The sequence below is a fragment of the Delphinus delphis genome, chromosome 1 (assembly GCF_949987515.2).
Source record: "Delphinus delphis chromosome 1, mDelDel1.2, whole genome shotgun sequence".
NCBI lineage: Eukaryota > Metazoa > Chordata > Mammalia > Artiodactyla > Delphinidae > Delphinus > Delphinus delphis.
The window spans coordinates 106028289-106044894 of record NC_082683.1 but is presented as its reverse complement, the minus strand read 5'-3'; the positions used below and the strand labels follow the sequence as shown (position 1 = coordinate 106044894).

Below are 16606 nucleotides of genomic sequence, written 5' to 3'. Positions count from 1 at the left end.
CTTATGCATTGGCTTAGATTTCTCTACATTCTCCCTTTTTGGAGTTCCAGTTCTGCTTCTAAGACTTAAGATGCCAGACAAGAGGTTAAAATTATTATAATCACCCATGTGTCAAGCGCTGGTGGTTAAGAGTAATAGATAGGAGGCAATAAAAATGAAAGTAAAAAAGAAATTTTAGGAAAAACAAATTAAGGAATCGTGAATTTAGGGTATAATAGGTCTTCAAAACAGATGCTAAATTGTTGAAGGGTGAAGGAGCCCAGAGGGAGTCAAACAGAACAGTACAACCCAGGTGCCAACAGCACTACTCTCCTTAGAAGGTCATGGTCCCAGCTCTGAGACTTACGGCCTCAAAGCAGCAGAAATCTGGCTGAGGAGAGTCAGCCAAGACTGAGACTTCATGTACCAAGTGTGAAAAGCCATAGCTTACACGGGTGTCTCCTCCTAAGACTCCTTCTCCTGTGGTTCTCTGCCCCCTGCCCTCCCCAGTCTGACATTCCCTGTCAGTTTTGTGCCATTTCCACAATTCCCTTATTTCTTGCAGCTGAACTGATTCGGTGGGAGGGGGGGTGATCTTCTGGTTTCTCTGAAGTCACATTTGACAGGCCTCTGGGCCAACGTGTGTTCTTCTAGCTCTGAATGCTGAGCAGGATAGAGAGAAGGGCAGGAGGGGCTCCACACGTCTGGATCAGGAACCTCATTTCTCAGCCTTTCCCCTCGGAGACCTATCTTTCCAAAGCACGAACTGGCTGAAGGTGCTTCCTTCCCCTAGAGCCACCCTGTTCTCCTATTACCTTTCCTTTCTCCTTAATCCACTCACCTTTCTCACTATAAAGAAATCAGTCTGATGGAGGGGACGAAAACTAGATGAGGGGAAAGAAAGCAAAGAAACCATTAGAGATAGAAAAATGTATTTATTATTATGCAAATAGCTGTGCAAACTGGGGCCCTGGCAAGCTGCCAAAGGATCTTCCCAAATATCTTGTGCATCCCTGTATTACACGCACCACATCAGTACCACATCCAAGAGAACAAAATTCGAATTCAGAAAACAGAGTACCTCAGAGGCCCACCAGATTCTGATTCCTTTTTGAAATATTCTATTACAGTAGCTTTGAGCAAACATCTTAGCTGGTTGCTGAAGGCTGGATCTGATGCTGAGCCGATTGTTAAGGCACCGGCTGTCCTAAGGAGGAAGATGGGGCCTGTGGATGAAGGATGGCAGCCTTGCTTCTAGGAAAGTAGTAGCTGGTAAGGATGGTCAAGGAATATATATTTCATCACTTTAAAAAACTTTAAAACTTTTTAAGATCAACTTTACTAAAATGACTAGTTCTTTAGTAATTATTGAAATAACCACTCCAGAAGTAGCATGCCTTAGTTTCTTTTTACCATATCATAAATCTTTCCAATATTGTTAGTACTTATTACTGTAGAATTATTATCTGATATACTAAAACTCTTTTGATACTGCTTGAATTGTGCAAGTGTATAAAACATAACTTCTCTGCTAAGTTTTTACATTGGTTTAAAGAAACCACCACTGAGTGAATTCATTTCAGTAAGTATCTAAGTAAAAAGATGAAGTTTCTGTATAATTATAGCACTTGGGGGCCAATTCAGCTTCTTCTAGTAACTCTGGGCTCAGTACAGTTCAAACAATGCTAACTTATACAGCAAGCAGGTCATTAGAAGAAAATACTAGTCCAGCAAATCTACATTATATCCTCATGGTCAAAATGAATTTCACACTGCTCCTTAAGAATACATTGAATGGGTTCAGAAATAAAACAGTTCACTTGTTTGTTTGCTGGTGTGTTTATTTTAGTGAACAGAGTGAAGTTCTTAGAATCAGGCCTTGGTCTGTGGGCCTGAAGGATCTCCAGAGAATTGATGTGAAAAAGATTCAGTATGTTAGCAAGTGGCAATTCTTCAATTAATTCCCCTCTTCGTATATCTTTTAATTTAGCTGTTGGCACCCAGAAACGCTTGGGTATATTTTACCTCCTTGGATATATACAAGTTAGAAAATGCTCCTTAGTTTTTTCTCATTGAAGAGGGGTAGACTGAAAAACATGGCAGAAGAAGACTTGGCCTTGGATTAAATAATGACACCAGAAAAATGCAAGACATTTTCCCCTTCTGAGCTGGAAGTGCACACCATCAGGATAACAAAAGGATACATGTAAGTTGGGATGCCTCTTGAGGCCAAGTGTTTCCGAATAAGTCGCTCAGTACCATACCAGTTAAAACCTTCTGTGGCATGTCCAATGCGTGGAAGATGGACACTTGCTGTTAAAAAAAAAAAAAGAATCATGATGTCTTCATTCATCAAATTGATTAATGTGTATAAAATATACATAGGAGATAATAACATATTCTGAGTCACTTTGTGGTTTCCAATGAACAAAATGTATATAATCTTGGTGTGTCCCACTCAAAGCATATGATTATAATGTCAAAAATATTCTGGGGAGGGGTTGTAATAGGGGAAAATTAAATTAATTCTATTGAACACAAGGACCTACAGGCTCTGGAAATAAGTAGGTACTATGGAAATAAAATACGATCAATGATCAAGATGTAATTAAAATAAGCAAAGATTCTTTAACAAGTCAAGGGGACTTCCCTGGTGGCGCAGTGGTTAAGAATCCGCCTGCCAGTGCAGGGGACGTGCGTTTGATACCTGGTTTGGGAAGATCCCACATGGTGCAGAGCAACTAAGCCTGTGAGCCACAACTACTGAGGCTGCGTTCTAGAGTCCTCGAGCCACAACTACTGAGCCCCAGCGCCTAGAGCCTGTGCTCCGCAACAAGAGAAGCCGCTGCAATGAGAAGCCCGTGCACCACAACGAAGGTGTAGCCCCCACTCGCTGCAACTAGAGAAAGCCCGTGCACAGCAATGAAGACCCAATGCAGCCAAAAATAATAAAATAAATTTATTTAAAAAAAGTCAATCAGTTCAAGAAACTGTGAGACACACTGGGCTTAGAAACAAAATTGAAGTTGGGTTTTTGGCAGAGAACTGTCTGCTAATGCGGACTGGGACTCTCCAAGAGGCGTTTCACAACTGCATTATGACCAGTTTACTTCATCTCTGGTCCTTTACTTCCTCATCTGTAAAATGATACAAATACCCAAGTGGATACAGGCGGTCCACAGAGATAATGGATACAAAAGTGATGTAGAAAGGAAAAGGGCTTTGCAAATACAAGATGAGGAGGTTGTTACTTCTGTGATCTCTCATACTGGGGCTTACCTTTACCATGTATGCTGAATGGGGTCTTGACATTTCTTACCTCCCTTTAAAAATCACATCATATGCTTGGGAGCAGAAATTCATCTATCCCTGGGCACAAGTGGAAGAGCTTACCTTTCTTTTTCTTTGCTGCTAAAAATATCTTCTTCAGGCCCTCGTCTAGGGCTGCCATCTTAATGCCAGACAGGACATTGGCACGATCACGGTGCTGGGCCACAATCAAGGCCAACTAGGAGGAATGATCATTAGCTGGGTGGGAGCAGGAGTAGTTTCAAGGGGAGGTGATGGGAGTCAAAGTTCAGCTCTGATAAACTGATGTGGTTGTTTACTTACCAAATCTTGCCCTTTGTTTCTTGACTCTTTATCATCAATAGGAAATAAAAGGACACCTCCCAAACTCAAATCTGAGGTAAAACAAAAGGGAGCAACAGAAAGAACACAAAGTTCACTACAGAATGAGATCCCTGAGGAAGGACTACTCTGAATCCTCCTTATGTCTTGCCTTTTCCAAATCCACTCAGGTATGGGTAAGAGTGGCACCCCGTCTTGTTCCTGATATTAGAGGAAAAGCTTTCAATTCTTGTGGAATATAATGTTAGCTGTGGGTTTGCTGTATACGGCCTTTTATATTATACTGAAGTATGTTCCTTCTATACCCAATCTGCAGAGGGTATGTTATCGAAAGGATGTTGTATTTTGTCAAATGATTTCTCTGCATATATTGAGATGATCACTTTTATCTTTCATTCTATTAATGTGGTGTATAACATTTATTGATTTGTGTATGTGAACCATCCCTACATCCCAGGGAAAATTCCTGCTAGGTCATGGTATGTAATCCTTTTAATGAGTTCCTGAATTAGGTTTGCTAATATTTCATTGAGAATTTTTGCATCAATGTTTACCAGAGATATTGGTCTATAGTGTTGTTTTCTTGTAGTGTCCTTATCTGGCTTTGATATTGGTAATACTGGCCTCACAGAATGAGTTTGGAAGTGTTCCCTCCTCTTCAATTTTCTGGAAGAGTTTGAGAAGGACTGATGTTAATTCCCCTTTGAATGTTTGGTAGAATTTGCCAGTGAAGCCATCTGGTCCTGGAGTTTCCTGTGTTGGGAGGTTTTTAATTACTGAGTCAATCTCTTTACTCATCATTGATTTGTTCAGACTTTCTAGTTCTTACTGGCTCAGTCTTGGTAGGTTGTAGATTCTATGAACTTATCCATTTCTTCTAGGTTATCTAATTTGTTGGTGTACAATTATTCATAGTAGTCTCTTATGATTCTATGTATTTCTGTAGGGTCAGTTATAATTTCTTTTCTGGTTTTATTTGAGTATTTCCTCTTTTTCTTAGTCTTGCTAAAGGTTTATCAATTTTGTTTATCTTTTTGAAAAACTAGCTCTTAGTTTCATTGACCTTTTGTTTTTCTGGTCTCTACTTCATTTATTTCTGCTCTGAATTTTACATCCTTTATTCTGCTAACTTTGGGCTTAATTTACTCCTCTTTTCTAATTCCTTGAGGGGTAAAGTTAGGTTGACTATTTGTGATCTTTCTAATTTCTTAATATTTGCATTTATTACTGTAAGCTTCCCTCTCAGAACTGTTTTTGCAGCACCCCATAGGTTTTGGTATGTTGCGTTTCTATTTTCATTTTTTTGAAATATTCTTTGATTTTCCTGTTGGTTTTTTCTTTGACCCATTGGTTGTTCAGGAGTGTGTTGTTTAGTTTGCACACACTTGCAGATTTTCCAGCTTTCCTCGTTTTATTTCTAGTTTCATACCATTGTGAACAGAAAAGATACTTGGTATGATTTCAATTGTCTTATTTTGCTAAGATTTGTTTTTTGCTCTGTCATATGATGTCTCCTTGAAAACATTCCATGTGCACTTAAGAAGAATGTGTATTCTGCTGCTGTTGGATGGAATGTTCTATAGATGCCTGTTAGGTCCACTGGGTCAAATGTTTGGTTCAAGCCCATCATTTCCTTGTTGATTTTGTCTGGATGATTTACGTATCACTGACAGTGGAGTACTGAAGTCCCCTATTATTATTGTATTGTTGTCTATTTCTCCCTTCATAGCTCTTAATATTTGCTTAATGTATTTAGGTACACAGATGTTATGTGCATATATGTTTACAACTGTTGTATCTTCTTGATGAATTGATCCCTGTATCATTATATAATGACCCCTTTGTTTCTTATTACCATTTTTGGCTTAGAGTCTATTTCATGTGATATAAATATAGCTATTTCCACTTTCTTTTAGTTTCCACTTGTATGGAATATATTTTTCCATCTCTTCACTTTGAGTCTGCATATGTCTTTAAGGCCCAAGTGGGTCTCTTATAGGCAGTATATAGTTGGGTCTTGTTATTTTTATCCATCTAGCCACTCTGTGCCTTTTGATTGATGAATTCAATCCATTTACATTTTATTTATTTATTTATTTATTTTTGGCTGTGCTGGGTCTTCATTGCTGCACGTGGGCTTTCTCTAGTTGTGGCTAGTGGGGGCTACTCTTCACTGTGGTGCACAGGCTTCTCATTGTGGTGGCTTCTCTTGTTGTGAAGCAAGGCTCTAGGCACGCGGGCTCAGTAGTTGTGGCACAGGGGCTTAGTTGCTCCACAGCATGTGGGATCTTCCCGGACCAGGGCTCGAACCCGTGTCCCCTGAACTGGCAGGCAGATTCTTAACCACTGCACCACCAGGGAAGTCCCCAATCCATTTACATTTAGAGTAATTATATGTAAGGACTTACTAATGTCATCTTGTGCTTTCCAGTGGTTTTGTATTTCCATTGTTTCTCTTTCCCTCTGTTTTCTGCCTACCTTCGTAAATTGGTTATTTTTTGTGGTGGTATACTCTGGTTCCCCCTTCTCTGTCTTTTGTGGATCTGCTCTAGGTTTTTGCTTTGTGGTTACTATGGCGCTTACATGAAACATAGAACAATGTTCAACTGCCTATAAAAGCTCCACCCTTTTACTCCTCCCTTTTATATTATACATGTAACAATTTACCTCTTTTTATGTTTTTATGTAATTCATTAGCAATTTATAGTAGCTATAGTTATTTTTACTACTCTTTTCCTTTAACCTTTAAATTATAGTTGAGTGGTTAACACACCATCCTAACACTGAGTTAGTTTTCTAAATCTGACTCTATATATTTTACCTTTATCAGTGTGTTGTGTACTTTCATATGTGTTCATGTCACTGATTAGTGTCTTTTCATTTTGGCTTGAAGAACTCCTTTCAGCATTTCTTGCAAGGCAGGTCTAGTGGTGGTGAATTCCCTCAGCTTTTGTTCGCCTAGGAAAGCCTTTATTTCTCCTTCATACCCAATAGATAACTTTGCTGGTAAAGTATTCTTGGCTGGAAATTCTGATATTTCAACACTTTGAATATGTTATTCCACTCTCACGACCTGTAGAGTTTCTGCTAGGAAATCTGCTGATAGCCTAATAGGGGTTCCTTTGTAGGTTACATTCTTGTTTTCCCTGGCTGCTTTTAAGATTCTTTATCATTGATTTTTGACAGTTTCATTATAATATGTCTTGGAGAAGGTCTTTTTGCATTGAGATTACAGGGTGATCTATTAGCTTCATGGACATGTGTGTCCAAGACTTTCCCCAGGTTTAGAAAGTTCCCAGCTATTATTTCTTAAACTCTTTGTCCCCTTCTCCTTCTAGAAGCCCACTTATTCTGATATTTGTGTTTTCTTGTTTCAATCTCGTAACTCACATAAGCTTGCTTCGCTCTTTTAAAATTTCTGTTCTTTCATCTCTTCCGTGTTATTTCAAAATTCCTATCTCCCGAAGTCACTTATTCTTTCTTCCATATGGTCTCCCCCACTATAGCTGCTCTCTGTTGCATTCTTCATCTCATCCACTGACTTCCTCAGCTCTACGATTTGTTTTGTTTTTTAAAATTTCAATCTCTCTGAAAAGAAGTCATTATGTTAACATATTTTATTCCTGATTTTACTGAGTTGCCTGAGTCTTCTTGTAAAATTCATTGAGTTTCTTTGTAACTGCTATTCTGAATTCTTTGTCAGTCAGATCATAATATTCTGTGCCTTTGAGCACGGTTGCTAGAGAACTGTCATTTTCTTTTTGTGATGCCATATTTCCTTGATTTTTCATATTCCTGGTACATGCTGGTGCTTTTGAATCTGAAGTAGCGGATACGTCCTAAACTCTGTGCTCATTACCGTCAGCAGATGGGGTATTATGTTCTATGGTTTTGATATTATCTCAGTTTTTCCTATGTGTTTGTGCTCCACTCTTCTTGCTCTGTCTTGTGGCCAAATTTTTAAGCTTTTGTGTCTTCTCTGATTCTTACAATTCACCAGGTTGGCTGCACACCTTTTTTCCCCAGAAGGTGGAAACCAAGTTTGTGGTTTCTTCCCTGCCCATCAACAGGACCTGTTTTGAGTGGGCTCCTGGTCTAGCAGAGCTCGCTCTCATGGACACCCTGCGGAGCAAGCACAGGGAGCCAGCAGCAGAGTTGGGGGGAGGTGTGGGCTTAACACTTGGTGCATTGGGAGTGCCCACACACCTGGTAGGGAGACCCCCCAGGGTGGCACCCCCAGGGGTCCTTGAGTGAACTTCCTACTTCCTGAGCACATGTCTTTGACACCATTTGAAATTCTTATCTGCCTCTTTCCCAATATCCTTCCTTCCCACAGTCGTGGAGCTCCCCACCTTAGTACTCCAGACGCTGGCAGAGAGAAACAGGTTTTTCCAGCTGTGTTGCACCTGGCGAGGGTAGCTGGGTGCCTCTGCCAGAAAAATCAGCCCCTCGAAGTGTTTCCTTGGGGGCAGGGTTGATGCTGGGAAAGTCTCTTACCACCTTGGCTGCAAGCAAAGTCATATTTTTCTTTTTCTCCAATGGTGTGCCAGAGTCTCCCTTCAGGAAGGCTGGACTTCTGCAAGTTCTGTGTGTGGGTACCTGCCCAGGGCAGCACTCACCTGATTTTTGCCCTACAGCAGTGGGAGGGGTCTAGGCAGTTTTGCTGGCTCCACTGGTTCCTTGCCTATACGGAGGTGTGTCTGTCTCTTACCAGTTGCAGTGGTGGGTGAGTCTTCTCTTGGGTCTCCCAAAAGACCCACCAAAGCACCTTTGTTCATGTTTAGATGTCTAAACCATTGGTTAAAAAGGGAGATTAAAGAAGGAATGTCTTATGCAACCATGTCACCCCCTTCACGCCTGAATTTTTATGATCTAATTCAGTGCCTCTCAAACGCTGCCTACAAAGTACTCCTGTAGGCATTGGAGAGTGAATGCAAAACCCAGAGGCATCCAAGCTGGGAGGAGGTGGGGCACTATGAACGTAAAATTCCTTCAGAAGAGTCTTACGTTTGTCTTAAACTATTCAAATATTGTATTCTACCATACTTACATATTTGTATTTGAATATTTTCCTACCTCACCCAAATCAAATCAAATTCTCTAGAGAAACGAGCTAATTTAATTCTATGGCTTTGCATACTCCAATTTTTTTTTTTTTTTTTTTTTTTGGCCTACTCCAGTTTGAACCTTTTGTCCTCTCAATCCATCCTGCATACCCCAATTGTTCAGGTCATTCTAAAATATTTGCTCTGCTATGCCATTCTTCTACTCAAATCTCCCATATCTAGCCACTAGCCATTGGATAAGGTACTGCCTAGAATGGCATCTCCCTGGACAAGTCATGTACAGTCTTCTATAATGTGGCCCAAATCTCTCTTCTTTAAAATCTAACTCTCCTCTATTCCTCAGCCTAAACCCTCTATTCCAGCCTGTCTGACCTACACAACATTCCCCAAAAACATTCACTGTGTAGCTGCAGGGATCATTCAATATCCCATACTGGGAACGGTGGAGTTACAGGGATACCAAAAAGAATGAGACATGGTTATGGACTCTCCTGCCCTTTCTCTCCACCTATTTAAATTCAACCCAACCTACCCTTCCAGGCCTAAGAGAACGTTCACCACTTTCCATGAAGCCCTCCCGATAACTCAAGCCCACTTTTTATCTACCCTGCTCCACCTTATTTCAGTCCTTCTTCAGAAAACAGTGCACACCCCCATCTCTGTTTCCTTACTGACCACTTACGCCTTAACTCTGTGCAACCAGGTTTTACTTTTCACACTCTCTCCAAGTGCTCCAAGGTCATGTGACTGCCCTTGGGGCAAATCCAATGGCCTTTTCCCAATGCTCATCCTCACGTCAGTGTCTGACACTACAGACCACTTCTTGACATCTCTCTTCCCTTGTACCTCAAAACACTCCATTCTCAAGGTTCTCTTATTTTTCTGACAATTCCTTCTTTCTCCCCTTCTTGCCTCTGCTCCTAAATGGAGGTGTTTTCCATGCTCTATTCTCTGCCCTCCCACTCCTCACTCAAATGGGAACTTCTCAGCCGGCATCTCTAACTCCGACCTCCTCCTGAATTCTCTCCTTTTCCAGCTGCCCAATCAATATCTAGATCTGGGTTAATTATTTCACACATATTAAGCCCTGTAATATGTAATCTGTTTTAGTAGAAAGAGGATTCACTCTAAGTCCTTACATCCCCTTCTACCCTGGAGAAGTGAGCAGAAGAATCAGGAAAAAAACAATCTCTAAGAAATGTGAAGAGCCCTCCTCCACTGGACAAGATCCTTTATTTCCTATGGAATTTGAGAGGCTAATCACAATAATCACTTTACTCCTCTTGCCACTTTGTGATCTCTACACATAACAGGAGGTGCCCTGGCCCCTCCCTATGCCAAGGGGGAATAGTGTTCAGCTTCCAAGTTCCCCTGCCCCGCACAGCTCTACTTCTGCCTCCAGGGAGTGTTACTTCATAATACAACCTCCTTCCCTTCAGCACCCAGGTCTTGTTAGCACTTCAGTGGTATGTCTCAGTTCTCTCCCACAGGACTCTGACACTTTCAGGAGATATTCCCTCAAGAAGATGGAGGCAATTGGGTAAACAATGAAATGATCTTCAAGCCAACACTTTTAACATGCTTGCAGGGATTGACATTTATCAAAGTACTTGCACATTCATTCATTATCCTCATTATAGTCCCATGCGGTGGGTGGAATAAGTATTATTCACAAATTACAAATGAGAAAACAGACACAGGGAGGGGAAGGGATTGCCTCAAAGTCGCATATCAACCAGCTGACTGATGACAGAATGCGGCTCCAACTGGCTCGTCCCGCTCCTCATCTAGTGCTTTTTAACGCACCTAATACTTGTCCTAAGCGTCCTCTCCCCTCTTCTCCCATCCCTACCCCTTCTTTCTGCTTTGCTTCTTACCTTTCATTCTCCCAGCCAGCTCATATATTTTTCTTGGCTCAGCAGATCTTTTTTCCAGAGCTGTGAATAAACCACCTCTGCCCCAGCGGCCAGAGTCATCTGATAGAAGAAAGAGAAAATTTTCTTCTATAGGAGGCAAAATCCAGTCCACAATTTAAAAAAACAAAGGTACGCCGAAGAGACCTGTAGAAGAAACTAATCTCCTGAACATATTATACACTGGACTTCTCAAATATGTTTAGGTTTTCTGGAATATACTTGGCCATCATAACAGAAAAGCATCAAAAAAATTAGTGTTCTGAAAGAGCAGAATCTCTGCGGTACTTCTGTAACTCCTGGGAGATGGCTGAGGAAAGATGCAGAGCAGATGTAATACAACAGCACACAACTCCCATTTTACAGGTAAGAAAATGGAAAGGTTAAATGACTTACTCAAGCTGGTGCTAACACAGCTAGTTAGTACCTGGTATTTACAGTCATTCATTCATTCAATCATACTATAAATATTTGTTAGTATTACATATCAAGAACTGTTTTAGGCACTAGGGTTACAGCAGTGGACAAAAAGAAATCCCTACTCCCATGAAGCTATTTTCTAGTTCAATGAAACAAATAAGCAAATACATAGGCAATACGTCAGGTGGTGATGTATCATCAAGTAAAATAAGGTAAGAAAGTGGCTAGAGAAGAATAGAGGGGTGAGGATGGGGTCTGGGCAATCAAGAGAGACCCTCTCTGAGATGCAGCATTTGAACAATGCTTGATGTGGCGAAGTGGGGAAAGAGGGCTCCAGTAAAAAGTACAAAGGTCATGAGGGAAGAACATGCTTGGAGTTTGGAAAGGATTCGTTTGTCTTACAGATGTTACCTCCTTGTACTCTCTTAAAAACCTTGTGCAGAGAACAGGGCAGATCTTATACCATTATACAGATAAGGAAGTTGGGGCCCAGAGAGGCTGGGCTGCTCAACCGGATAAACAAGAGGGACAAGAGTCAAATCCCAGTCTCCTGGTTCTAAAATTCACTCTTTTTGACCACACAAGACTACACTGGGCCCATTAATCACCCCTAAATCAGGGTTCTGCCTCATCTTCCCCAGACCGTGGTACCATAAAGACTCAGGCCCCACCATTTCTCCTACCTACGCAGTGCACGATGACAGCATCCTCCGCCCCAGCCTGTGGGTGGGTGACATCACCGCTTACATACTTGATGGAGGTCGAGTCCGGGTCCTCATAATCCAGTTGGGCAGAGCGTTCATCTTCCCAGTCCTCCAGGTCCTCTGGTTCGCTCTCGTCGGAAGGCAGGCAGAAGGACTGGTAATCGTTGGACTCCCACCAGGCCATCCTTCAACAGGCCAGAGAGGAAAGGAAATTAACTGGGCTTATCGCAGTTTCCCTTGGAGCACATCTTGTACTGCTATTCACAAACAGTAAGTGCCAAGTGGAGATGCAATTAGAAACTCACCCTGTTTTCTGCCTATTTGTAAATAAACAAGAAGCCTTACTGATTAGCCTAACTGCCTCCTGACTACACTTCAAACATGAGCAGCCACCGGATGTCACTGTTTTTAAGAACATGTGACTAAAAGGGAATGTTCAAGTAAACAACTCTCCTTAGGCAGCTGAAATAAAACCCTAAAATTTTCTAGCTTCAACTGAATGCATCTTCTCTGCCTTAGGCACTCAGGACTGTTCTCTTAAGTAGACTAACTGTTAAGGTTAAAGTTTAATCTTTAAAAATGTATTCTAGTACCAGCAGGAACTACCAGCTTTACAGACATTTTCTGCAATTGTAAAGTGATGTTCAACTGTGGACTCACTACTCAATAGTGACTCCTTTACCAACTGGGACCCTCAGCTTTATTAATAATGCAATCGAATAACACATACATACTTTTTCTTATGTTCTGCTTCTTCCTTTCTCCTCTTCTCCTCCTCTAATAGTTTCTTTCTCTTGGCTGCTGCTTCTTGTCTTTTCTTCCTCCTGTCCTCCAGCTCTTCTGGGCTCAGAATCCGCTTCCTTTTGGTAGACCCCTCCACAAGGCCTGGGATGAGAACCTGTAGGAAGAACAAGCTCCATAACCAGGAAAGTTGGGGGCTACCTGTTCCTTCACGAGTTTCATTCATCCCTAAAACACACTCTGAACAGAAGCAACGTGCTTAATATTTCACAAGACATTGCATCTCCACGTCACCTTGGGTGGTGGGAAGTGGTAGCAAGACACTTCAATTAAGACATCTTGTAGGCATGGCAACCAGGATACTGTGCTCTAAACTCAACCAAAGCACTGCCATGGTTAGTACAGCAATACATCATTTTGATTAACTTCATTAGGAATAAGGTACTTCAGAAAATAACTTTTTAAAAAAATGGAAGGCATACCCTGCAGGATGCTATTTTAGGTTTAACCATGTTTAATGGAAATCTTCCTCAATGTATTATATCATTCTGCCTTAAACAGAATATTTCAACATCATGATTATCTTAATGACAACTAGCATTTAATGAGCCCAGATTAAGTGCCAAATACTGTGGACATTACATACAACACTTATGATTGCCATCCTCTCTTAATGACACAGGGTCATGATTGTCAGCAGCAGGGTATGGTATTTTGGTGTAATACAGTGATCCCTTCAGGGGTGGCTTAGACAGACAAGGCTGCTATCACCTGCATTAAACGGTAAAATATACGCTCCTCGTTATTATTTTTATGCCAACTTCTTACATAGTTTTTATACTAGGGTACAGTCAATGATACTTGTATTTCAACAAACACTTACACACTTATTTCTTAACCAATCACTCCCAGCATTATTTTTTGTTCTCTTAGGATGAACGTTTGAGAGAATTTATCCTTACACAAATTAATAGTTCTTACACTGCCTTTCTTTCGGAGTAACCGGCCCTCTTGACTAGTCTTCTCCAAAAGGGTTTTCTGAAGATTCACCAGGTGCTCAAACGACTTTCTGTCTTCTTTACTAGGCTCCTTAGAATAATCTTTACCTTCAAATAAGTACATGTGGTTTTCTAAAAACATAAAACACAAAGAGAAAAATGTTAGATACTAAAGAAAACTACATTGATTCTAGTCAAAGCATAACCAGGGTGAACAAAAGAGCAGCCTGTATTCTAAATGGGCTAAGACTAGCTTGTGATGAAGGTACTGGATTTCTGGTCTCACTAATGCTGATGGGTTTGGGATCCACATGGGGATCTCGTGTATTTACTTTTCAAAGGAGAGAGCATGGCCTTTGGTCCATCTCTAGATGGTCTGTGAGTCTCTGCTGGATGCCTCCACCCTGCTGAGTTCCGGAACACTCATCTCTCGTTCATTCCACACAACTCCCCAGCATAAATCTCACTGACATTAAGATTATCTAATAAAGGTAACCAAGAGCATATTTTTAAATTCCAAACACGCTTTTAACACTCAACTTTTTGCTCCCTTTGCTGTAATATTAAAAGGAACAAGTAGGAAATTTAGGAGGAAATAAAGAAGCACAAAAACAATCCCTTAGATTTACAATATTCTTTGCAGATCTCATGAAGCATCTTCGTGAGCCTCACCACAGTTCTGATATAACTAACCCCACTTAAGAAAGGGAAAACGGAGGCTCAGACAGTGATCAGGAGACTCCCCAGTTCTCATTGCTAATAAGTGAAGAAGGCAGGATTTCCTGACTCTAAGGCCAATGTGCTCTTTTCAGTACATTACTGTTCTCTATAGAAGGATGGAAAGGTAACAGGCCAGCAAATAACAATTACAGTAACAACAATAATGGTGACAGTGTAAACTTGAACAGCATTTTATGCTATGTGTTTTGCAACTGTGTAAAAGAGTAAAGCAGGGACTAATAGCACCGTTTTACAGATGAGGACACAAAGGCTCAACGAGGTTGGGTGATGTGCCAAGATCATGAATCACATGATAAAGAGAAGTCATAACAAGCCAAGACTAGCAACCAGAGAGAGGTGAGACAATGATTCTAAAGTGAAACATATTTAATAGCACGTTACCAAAAATGTATCTTCACAGCATTATAAAATCAGCTGTAGGTATGCTTTTCCCAGAGAGTTCGAAAGCAAAACATTTTCATTCTCAAGAGATCAACTGCTTCACACTTGTACCCAAATCCAACCAGCTGTAATTCTAATTGGCATTTGCTAATTAAATCAGCAGGGGGGCTTTCAAGGAGGTGCTCTAGCAACAAGTGGAAAAAAAAATAAAGAGTCGAGAAGTGTAAAATATCAACAAATGTATCTTCATGCAATTCTCAACTTACGAATGTGATTTTAAAAATAACAGCCCGGCATTCAAGATAAAGCCACCCTGTTTTCTATTTAATTTTGATAGGGGATGCTATAATTACTAGTCTTTCATACTTATTTGTATTCTTTTAACCATGCTATCTGTCTTCAGTCTGCAGCCCAGAGCAGTTTAGAGACCACAGGCTTAGACACTTATCTATAGCCTGCCAATGGAATCACCTACCACAGAGTGAACTCTATACTCACTGATCAAAGACAAAATTCAAAATTTTAATACAACTGGGAAATCTTTTCTGGCAGCTGGACTGCCTGAAAAAAAAAAAAAATTCTCAGTCCAACTGCCAAAAAAATTGTAATTATCTTTCTGGAAAACAGTGAAATTTTATTTTGTTCTATTAAACGTTAGGAAAATAGGCTGAAATTAATCTAGATGAGTGCAGAAATGGGTGCAAGCTTCAGTACTTAATGTAATCAAAATGCAACTTAAAAACAGGACCACATACATCTATTTCTTCTCCCACCTAAAATAACTACATGGCAGTAAAGGGATTTTAAAAAGATATATGAGACGACAGTGGATGAAAAGGTCAATAACTCTTTAGAAAATAGAAGTGGCTGGAGGGATGATAACAGAGTGAAAAGAACAATGGAAGCAAAACACAGGTGCCTAGTCAGGAGATGATTATAAGAACACAGACCCTTTCAATCCCCCAAAAGCTTAGAACTTACCATGGACGAGGAACTGAGGGGTGGGGGAACTGAGAGAAAATCTGCACACCAAATACAGGAGTGCCCTGAACCCCTTTACTCACGTTGTCTCCTCAATCTGAGCAAACAGGTTATTCCGACCCTTACCCACCTCATCCAAGAAGGATATTAAAGGATTCGTCTCTGGAGAAACAGGGTTGCCCAGAGAAAAGACTTCGAATACAGACATCTGGGAAGGTCCCCTTCAGTGTGAAAGACAGCTCACCTACCAGTGATGCTGGAATAAGCCCCGGGGGCCCAGATACCTGCTCAGGCCGGAGCTGCCCATCAGTTTTGGCATTTCACCAGCACACGTGAACAGCCAGCCAGAGCACACCAGGTATTTCAGGAAAACTACCAACAAGGACAAGACAAATTTTTTAAAAAGAAGGAGAAGCAATTGGAGAAAAGAGAGACAACACAGCGAGTAGAAGAATACTTTGTTAAAAGATACAATAGATATTCTCCCTGGAATACTTTTTAAAAGCTATAATAAATGTCTTCAGAGAGGATGTTATATCCCTGGAATGAGAACAAGATACATTTAAAACAACAAGCAGAGAATAAGAAAGAGTCCTTGAAGAATAAAAATGGGATGCTAGTATTAAAAAATTTAAAAGCTAAACTATGAGGAAAGTCAACGAGCACTGTCTTGTAGAATCATGCCAGCTGCTGACGTTCCAATCTCCCCAAACATCCTATAAAAACCATACAGAACAACAATGATACCAAAACCACCCTGAACCCACACCTACTACAAAACTAGGAGGCAGAGAGTACTACGAACTTCAATTTGCAGGTAGGTAGAGAAATGAACATCTCAAACCAGCTGAGTTGGCTCCCAAGCCCACGCTGGAGTAGAGTCAGGCAGACACCGCACAGAAAAGAGGCAGCGGGGTTCTAGCAACGTCAGACACAGATCAAATTTATCCCACACGAGAAGGACACACCCCAAATGGGAAAATAATGAAGAAAGGTCTGAGACCTGGCAGATCAGAGCAGCGGTTACTAAGGAATTGAAAGGAAGGAACTAG

The 16606-nt window shown here is 40.9% G+C and overlaps 1 protein-coding gene across 2 annotated transcripts in view; it reads right to left on the bottom strand.

Moving 5' to 3' along the window:
* Positions 1-881: 881 nt before the first annotated feature.
* The window catches only part of CHD1L (chromodomain helicase DNA binding protein 1 like), a 51159-nt gene continuing 35434 nt past the window's right edge, over positions 882-16606 (bottom strand). Inside the window, exons 16-23 of one of the 2 annotated variants that reach the window (XM_060028435.1) lie at positions 13435-13583; positions 12447-12610; positions 11692-11897; positions 10553-10651; positions 3592-3662; positions 3373-3487; positions 2184-2292; positions 882-1248 (exon numbers count right to left, since the gene is read on the bottom strand). In XM_060028435.1, coding sequence (XP_059884418.1) covers positions 1170-1248; positions 2184-2292; positions 3373-3487; positions 3592-3662; positions 10553-10651; positions 11692-11897; positions 12447-12610; positions 13435-13583 — 992 coding nt within the window. In that variant the 3' untranslated portion in view covers positions 882-1169. The remainder of the gene's footprint in view (positions 1249-2183; positions 2293-3372; positions 3488-3591; positions 3663-10552; positions 10652-11691; positions 11898-12446; positions 12611-13434; positions 13584-16606) is intronic. The other variant, XM_060028445.1, reaches the window with a different exon arrangement.